This window comes from Leptonotus elevatus, chromosome 17 (assembly GCF_054856555.1).
Source record: "Leptonotus elevatus isolate MCC_2025b chromosome 17, RoL_Lele_1.0, whole genome shotgun sequence".
In the NCBI taxonomy this organism is placed as follows: Eukaryota; Metazoa; Chordata; class Actinopteri; order Syngnathiformes; family Syngnathidae; genus Leptonotus; species Leptonotus elevatus.
The window spans coordinates 5069106-5077537 of NC_141255.1; the positions used below are offsets into that span (position 1 = coordinate 5069106).

Genomic DNA, 8432 nt, shown 5'->3' on the forward strand with positions numbered 1-8432 from the left:
AACACACGCACACACAATGAGGAATGTCTCCTGCTGACTACACCAAGATGAGAGCAGCAACACAAAGAGCTCAAACGGGAAAACACGCCATGATGGGAATGAAACTCACACTGAGATTGCTACACGAACCCGTGTGTACGTGTGTGTGTTTGTGTGAGTCAGTGTCAGCGCACAGCACCCTCACCCGCCTCGTAGCCGATAGATCTCAGCTGCACGTCTTTATCCTTCAGCATCAGTCTGTTCCTGTGTGTATTTGTGAGCTTCATTTCGCTCACACACACACACACACACACACGCACACACACACACGCACACACACACAAGCGCATGCACAACAACAGTGCCACGGAATCAACACAAAAGCTGCAAAAGTTAGCATTTTATATTTCCCAAGAACAGTTGTGGCAATTCTTAAAATATGAGCCTCTACCAAATTGTGTGTACCTAATTATGTGGCCAGCGAGTGCGTGACCTCGTCAACTCTGGATTCATCCTTGATTACATCTCTCTTCGTTCATCTTGTCCTCCCTGTTGTCTTTGTACCTACTATCATCCCCTGAGGCGGTGACGGTTGCTAAGCAACAGCCGCCGGAGAGCAGCAGAACAGCCCCCCCCCCCTCAAAACATCACTCCCCATCCGAGCCCGTGTCTCCAGAGGACCTCGACTATCACGTGCCGGGCAAAAGGTGAAAGCATCGAGTGGTCGGTTAACATTTCCAAAGCAAAAGGTCGACAGATGCTCCGATACGGACCGCACGGAGTTCATTAATGTGATGCTCTTTTAATTGCTTTCAAGCTCAGGAGAGGGGAAAAGTCAGGTTGTCTCGCCGCGCGACAACCGGATGTTTGATGTCAAACATCAAGTAGTTGGGCCACGCCGAAAAGATAAAATAATAATAATGACACTGTGAGATTGGAGTTGCACATTTTCAAGGTTGAAGTCATGATAAGAATAGTCACTTTTTTTTTTAGAACAAACACGCACATTTTCGAGATTAAAGTCAGCGAGAACAGTCACATACTTTCGAGAAAAAGTTGCATATTTTTAAGAAAAAAGAAAAAAAGTATAATTTTTCAAAAATAAAGTTTTATACTCATGAAATAAAAATTGCAGTATAAGAATAAAGTCACATTTTTGTAGAATAAAATAGTCACCACTGTACAAGAATTAAGTTGTCTATTTTTTTAGGAAATAAGTTGTATACTTTCAAGATTAATGTTGTAATGTTACGAGAGCAGACATAGTTTTGAGAATTAAATTTTTTTATATTTTCACGATAAATTATAATTTTACCAGACTAAAATGGCAAATTGAGAAAATTTTAGATTAACATTGAAAATAGTCACGTGACATTACAGAATGTAGGCCAAGCGGCATACTTTTGAGGGGGGAAAAAAATGTAATATGTCATAATTTTACAAAAATAAAGTTGAATATTTTTGAGAAGGTTAGATATTTTCATGATTAAAATTATGAGAATACATTTTTAAATTTTAAGATTTAAGTCGTGATGTTATGAGAAGTTGTATATTTTACTTTATTAAAAATGTATATTTTAAATTACATTTGTAATAATAAAGTTGCATAGTTTACCCTAACCCAAGAAATAAAAGTCACATTATTGAGAGAGAGAGAGAGAAAAACAAAAACATTCTATTGGAAGTTATTTAAGCAGTATGGTAAAAATTGTGATTAGCACACATTTGCGTCACAAATTTATTTGTTTTAAAAGTGTGTTGCATATGTAGACATAATCACTAGCCAATTAAAAAAAAGGTGAATCTCACATGATCAGGTGCAGACTTTAGGCACTACATACAATTTAAAAAAAAAGACGTAAAAAAATATGAAGCTTCTCGCACAGTTGTCCTCATTTGCATCCTTGTCGAAGACAAGGTTTTATGATTGAAATTTTGAGTTCAACTCTGCATGTTTGAAACCTCCTCACTCTGCTCCTCGGCAGGGGGCCCGCAGGGTCCGGCCCACCACAATCTTAGCCCGTTGTCGGCGCGGGGCGCGGCCCCCATTGGGGTCGCGACCCCATCGTCGTCCTCGGCGTCCGAGCAAGATGACGCGGAGTCGCCCTCGCTGGGCCACAGGAACTGCCGCTGGCCGCTGGAGGTGGCGACGAGCGGCATGAACGGATGAATGCTGCACACCCAAAATGGCAACCGTTAGTTTGTTTATTCGGATTTAAATATACAAACATTTGTTTGTTCAAAATAAACTAGGGCAGCACACAACACATGATAGGAAGTAATTGGCATTTTTGTTTTAATATTTTTGATAAAATATATAAATATTTAAAGCACAGGGGTTAGTGTGTGCCTCACAATTCTGAATTAGTAAATTGTCATTTTAGGTGATTAAAATTGCATATTGCAAAGATATGTAATTTAATACCGTAATTTTACTATACGAGAATAAAGTGGTATATATTTTTTTTAAATAAATTGTTTTTTTTTTTAATAAGTTGTATATTTTCAAGAATAAAGCCAATTTGACAGGAATAAAGTTGCATATTTTTGAGGGAAAAAATAAATAAAATAAAATTATATATATATATATATATATATTAGGGGTAAAACAAAAAACGATTTGAACCGGTTTCGAGTTTAACGGCACACGGACTAATGAATCTGTCTAAAAATAGCTTGAACCGGCCGATGGCCCAGTCAAGACGTTATAAATCGTTTTTATGTTGCTGATACTGCTCAAAACTGCTTTATAAAACAACCACAAAACAGTCCGGGGGGCGGGGGGGTTCACGTGAGATTTGTTGCAGTTATGTGACGTCATATAGCGCTGAGTAAAGTAAAGTTCCATATTTTCGAGAAAAAAGTTGTAAATTTGTAAATTTACCGCAATTTCTATTTTTGAGATTAAATACATTTTGCAGGAATAAAGTTGCAATACAAAAAGTTGTCATATTACAAGAATAGTTGCATATTTCAGTAAAAAACGAAGCTATTTTTGAGTCAAAAACAATTTTTTTTTACAAAAACACAGTTGCATATTTATGAGAAAAAGCATTTGTGAGGTTCGAGGTTGAACGTTTTCCCTACAAATGTGCACAACATTTGGCCCACCTGTGTCAATGAGCCCATACCTGATGCCATTGGTGCAGTCCCAATGGGCCTGAAACTTGAGATGAGGCTCCAGCAGCTCCTCGCCCCCCGCGGGGGTCTGGGTGTCCCACACCGACAGCACTCCCTCCGTGTCCCCACTCAGCAGGTACCTGCCCGATCTGGCAGAGCACAAATACGCATTGGCAGAAACCTCTTGTGGTTAAGAGAGCGACGGTGGACAGGTGGACACTTACGGGTCCAGGTCAAAGTAGATGCGCTGATTGGTTTCCACATTCCTCTTGAGGGAGAACAAGACTTGACCAGGCTCTCGAAGGTCCCAGCACAGGATCTCGGGATCCTGCACATGCGGCACGCTTCAATTACTGTGTGAATGCTGGAAGGGAATTCCTCATTCATTCCCAAAGGCACATTCCAAATGGAAATGATGTGAATCCGTTTTTCACATCATTTCCATTCAAAATGTTATTATGTAATTATTTCACATTTTTTAGCATTATAAAACCTATTTTTCGATACCATTTTGCGTTTGGTTTTGCTCTCGCCCATACCTTCCGGCCGCCCGTGTACAGGTAGTAGCCGTCGGGTGAGAAGAGAAGGTGGGTGAGGCCCCCGTGGTGGCGGGTGGGCAGCAGTGCCAGCAGGGCGCCGTCCTGGCACGAGTAGAGGCCGGCGTTGCGCGAGTAGGAGCCACAAGCGTACAGAGACTGGCACGGGCTGAAGCCCAAGCAGGAGATGATGCCGCTCTGGCCGCTTTGCTTCTTCGCTGCCGTTTGATGACAAAAAAGGGAAAGGGTTTGAAAAGGGACACTGCCACATACACACGCTACCATTTTGTCTCACATTTGCATTTTCTTTTCCACGCCTATAATTTCACACACAAACTCACTCTCACACACTTGTATTTTGTTTGAAACACAAAAATCTCACATTTTCTCACACGCCAATCTCATATTTTTGTCTCACACACATTTTCTGACTCTCGCACATTTATCTCTCTCACATTCACGCACAAACTCAGTTTTTATTCCACTCTCACACATACTTTTCCACTCTTGCACGTTTCTTTCCGACACATACACGCACACACACATTTGTTCTCACACATACCCTCTCTCTAAATTACACATTTTGTCTCACACTAACATATTCACACGTGCACTTATAGTTCATCTCACACAACACACACCTCCAATTTGCTCTACTGCTAACAAATTCAGTTTCTCACGCTAACTCACACATTTTCACTAACACATTTTTTGTCACACATTCCACACAGACAGTTTCTCACTCTCACACATGTTTTCTCTCCCACACACCATATTTATTCGCACGCCACATACACGACAACTCACATATTCTCATACACACACAAAAACTGTTTTTGTCACAGACCCTCATATATGCTCTCACACGTTTTCACATTTACATTTTTTTCCCCTCACACACATTTTCTGTCACATACAAATGCAGGCATGTACACAGACTTCCTATTGCAAAGCAATTTATGCTAATTATTGTTTCAGAGTTGCATAAAGAGGCCTTTAGAATGTTTTGGCCCAAATGTGCAGTCATCAGTCAAGAAGAGCGCCAGCAACTGCCATCATTATCAAAAACAAAAAGGCTGTAAACAAAGAGGCGCACATCATTAGGAGTTAGAAGGATTCAAATGTTGTTTGTAGCGCATAAGAGACAATTTGAATGCAGCCGCACTGTTTTGATGCGTTCTTCTTCTTGGCCCGCTCAAGGGGACGAGATGCAAAATGTGATGAGCGGCTGTCTAAACGATCCTTGTCGGGGCCGTCTGTTGGCTCGACTCCACTTCTGATTTTGTTGTTTGTTTTTGTCCTTCAACTACACAAAAGCTGTCGCCGTTGATTGACTGAAGACAATTTGTTCCGGCTACAATACGTTTACAGCTACAGGATTATGCAAAATTGACTTCCCCCAACTCATTGTAAGCTCCATATTAAGAACCAACCTTTAATATTGTTTTATGGCTGACCTGTGGTGGGCCGCTCCTCGCAGTCTCTGCCGGGCCGCTCCGTGTGGAAGACCCTGACGACTTTGTCGAAGCCACAGTAGAGCTGCGAGCCGTCGGGTGAGAAGCAGAGTGAGTGGGCAGCCGTCAGCTCGTCCAGGTGGTTGTAGGGACGGAAGCTGGCCCGCACCTCTCCGTGGAAGGCGTCCCAGATGTGGACCGGGTTGTCGCGGCTACTGCTCGCAAAGCTGTGGCCGACAGATAATGAAAACGCCTACTCACTAATCATTATATAGGAATACAGTGGGCTACATAATCAGCAAAACAAAAAAAATTTTTGGACAGGCTTGAATTAAAATCTTATTCATGAAGGTCTGGCTACCACCTGAATCTAATCATGCAAAGTCCAAAACAACATCACTGCCGCTTAATTAGCAGAAAGCATATTAGCCGCGACGACACCACCGCTTTATTTCGGCGCCAGAAAGTGGCCAATTATATCGCTCCACTGCTGCTCGCCTGAAGCGATGCCTGAAATGTTCAGCTATAACGGGACCCCCCGGGCCCCGCTTATTAGGATCCAGGGGCGGAGGCATCAGAAAAGGCGTTAAAGAGCACACAAGCACGCCGTTTGCGTTTCATTGCGAAGGTCGGAGATTCAACCAGACGAATACTCACAAGCACGAATCAGGCTCCAGCGAGTTCATTTTGGGGTACCAACAGTAATCATACACAGTGTCTCCTTCCGCCATCTTCAGGACTGGACTCTGGCACAAAAAAATAAATAAAAAATTAAAATAAGCAGATCAATGTACACTTAAATATCTCAAACGAAATTGTATTATCTATTCTGCTTTTACAAAGACTATAATGTTGATTCATTCTACATAATGATGGTTTATTGAAGTGGCAATATCAACATTGGCCTGATGGGGGCACCAGAGGAATTCTAATGAGCTGGCTACATAATGCAATTTCATTTTTTTCACTGTAATATTATTTAAAGAATAAATACCTAAATAAGTATAAAAAACTACAATTCTTACAGATTACATGCAAATGTACTGAATTTACAAGAAAAAATACAATGTAACTGTACTTGGTGAATGTTCTCGCTAACCTACGTAAAGCTCACCATCTCTGGCAGCCCATTCCAGTTGTACGCGTAAACCTCGGGAGGAAGGTTGTAGACGCGGAGCACATTGTCTGCACTGTTACTCAGGATACACGAACCATCCGGAGCCCTGGCGCGGGGCGGAAAAGTGGCTCTGATTTCATCCAGTAAACAAATGTACAAAGAAGTATGTTGATTTATCCTCTAGATGTATTTTTAATTACCATTTGCAACCTTTGAGGTAATTCTCAGGAAAATTGGAGTATTCGTTCCAGGAACTTGTCAGGACTTGGGGAGTCTGGGAAAAGTCTAAGCCAAGGCTGCAGGGGGGGGAAAAAAAAGTAAAAGTGAGTCGTGTTAATGCAATTCCATTTAAAAGTAGGTTCAACTTACTGCTGTTCTTCAATAGGACTGTCTGCAGACTCCTTAGGCTTCTCCTCCTCTGGGTGCATCTCTCCATCATGGCTCCCATTGGTATTCTGCTGGTACTGCTCTTCTTCTTCTTCTTCAGTGCTCCCACCAACAGTCGTCCCCTCTTCATCTTTGTCTCCATTGTCTTTGGCGTGCAGGATGGCTCCTGTTGCTAAGACCAGAAATCAAATTTCCTGGTAAAAAGAAGCCCAATTGCCATGATGTCATGAATGAGAAAAGATTCTCTACTTTGGTCTTCCTGTTCCATGTCTGCTTGTGTTGGGTCAATTTCCCCACGCAGCCCCTGACCGTCCTCACCCAGGCAGGGACGTTTGGCAGGGGTGAGGCCAACTTCATCCTGATCCTCCTGGACGGCTGCCGCCTCTTGAGGTGGATCACGGTCCGACTCTGTGTCCTGCCCCTCGATCGCTGCAATTTCAGGGCCCATACTCACGTCAGCCATGACTTTGTTCCTCCCTGGCGGAGGGCTGTCAAAAATGCACAGCTGCGATGTTCCTTCTTCCTGCAGTGTGGCTTTCTAAATTTGCTGGCGGGCGAGGACATTACAGCACACACAGGCCTGCAAACAAAGAGAACACACACTCATCACAACATGGATCAACATCAAGTGTTGTTGTTGTTTTTTTTTTGCAATAATTTTGTAAATCAGACGTGGGTACTACTAACGCGCTACGCTTGCATTGTACTCAGGGTAGTTTCAGTGCAATGCAATTTGTACTCATATTCATGTATTTTTATTAGGAAGGAATGCAACATATAGTGTTGCACAACCAAGAATCTGTTTTAGACCTCATTGTCAAGCTCCAAGTTGATGTTTAAAGTGTAAACAACTGAAGTTTGTTGAAGATCAATTATTGTGGCTAAATTTACCTTGTTCTTTTATTAAGTCTTGATGTATTGTTTTTGTTAAAGTGTTATTGTTGGAAGACAATAAGTTGCACATAGCTATTATTCATGTATACTGTATATATTTTTTTCTATTTGAAGTCCATGATTTAAAAAAACAAAACGTTACTCAGTAGTTATTCAGTACTTGAGTACATATGTACTCCAACTCAAGTAAGTTAGAGGACTACTTTTTACTTTCACTTGCGTTAATAATTCTAAAGAAAAAACAAAGAAACAAAAAATTGTACTCAGGGGTATAATTTTTGGCTACTTCACCCACCACATGGGGAAAAAATTATAAACACATATGCACGCACACGCACACACACACACATATATATATTACACTCAGCTTTAAGAAAAGGAAAAAAACTGTTAAAATGCATTTATTACAGAAGAAAAAAATACCAACTGCACGTAGAAATTATGACAGCAATGGCGTATTTAAAAGCGCCCGAGTAGTTGTTCCAAAGCCATTCCATTTGAGTGGTACTGTTTGCTTTGATACGTATACGTAACACTATGTACGTTTTCCACAAAATCTAGCCAATCTAGTCTGTCAAGCATGCTGTGCACATACTTAAACTGACCAAAGTCACTCGCTTCTATAAATTTCAAACGTTGACGCAAATTGCACGTCACGTTAGCATTAGCATGCTAACGCTCTGTTACTCACCCGACTTCTGGCTCTTCCAGGCCTTCAGTCTCGTGAAATGCCGTTTAAATTCACCTTCCTGAATCCTGGTTGAGGCGACAATTCACCGGAGTGTCGTGACGCTTGTGTAGCCTCCACTCGTTCACTTGAATGGTGCAGATATTCTATTTCGGAGTATGTTGTTTTTGGGAGTATGGCCATTTGTGGTGAGAAAGCAATGTGTTCAGTAAGTCTCGCGAGACTCCGTTGATGTGCGTGATTTCTCAAACAAGCGA

The 8432-nt window shown here is 41.7% G+C and overlaps 1 protein-coding gene across 1 annotated transcript; it reads right to left on the minus strand.

Annotated features, from left to right (window-relative positions):
* Positions 1–1703: 1703 nt before the first annotated feature.
* On the minus strand, positions 1704–8387 carry wrap53 (WD repeat containing, antisense to TP53). The gene is made up of 11 exons (XM_086058855.1): positions 8179–8387; positions 6843–7173; positions 6576–6765; positions 6407–6502; positions 6204–6312; positions 5747–5835; positions 5093–5316; positions 3639–3853; positions 3324–3427; positions 3111–3248; positions 1704–2152 (listed from the first exon to the last, which is right to left on the minus strand). Exons 2-11 carry the CDS (start codon positions 7054–7056, stop codon positions 1921–1923), a joined length of 1611 nt encoding a protein of 536 aa, XP_085914981.1. The 5' UTR covers positions 7057–7173; positions 8179–8387; the 3' UTR covers positions 1704–1920.
* Positions 8388–8432: the final 45 nt, after the last annotated feature.

What these genes read in the sequence shown, in the direction of transcription:
- wrap53 (XM_086058855.1), bottom strand. Translation starts at nt 7,056, where the DNA reads ATGGCTGACGTGAGTATGGGCCCTGAAATTGCAGCGATCGAGGGGCAG. An exon ending in AGTCCTATTGAAGAACAGCA is followed by an intron (nt 6,503 to 6,575) that starts GTAAGTTGAACC and finishes CCCCCCCTGCAG; the next exon opens with CCTTGGCTTAGACTTTTCCC. An exon ending in TGTACACGGGCGGCCGGAAG is followed by an intron (nt 3,428 to 3,638) that starts GTATGGGCGAGA and finishes CCGCATGTGCAG; the next exon opens with GATCCCGAGATCCTGTGCTG.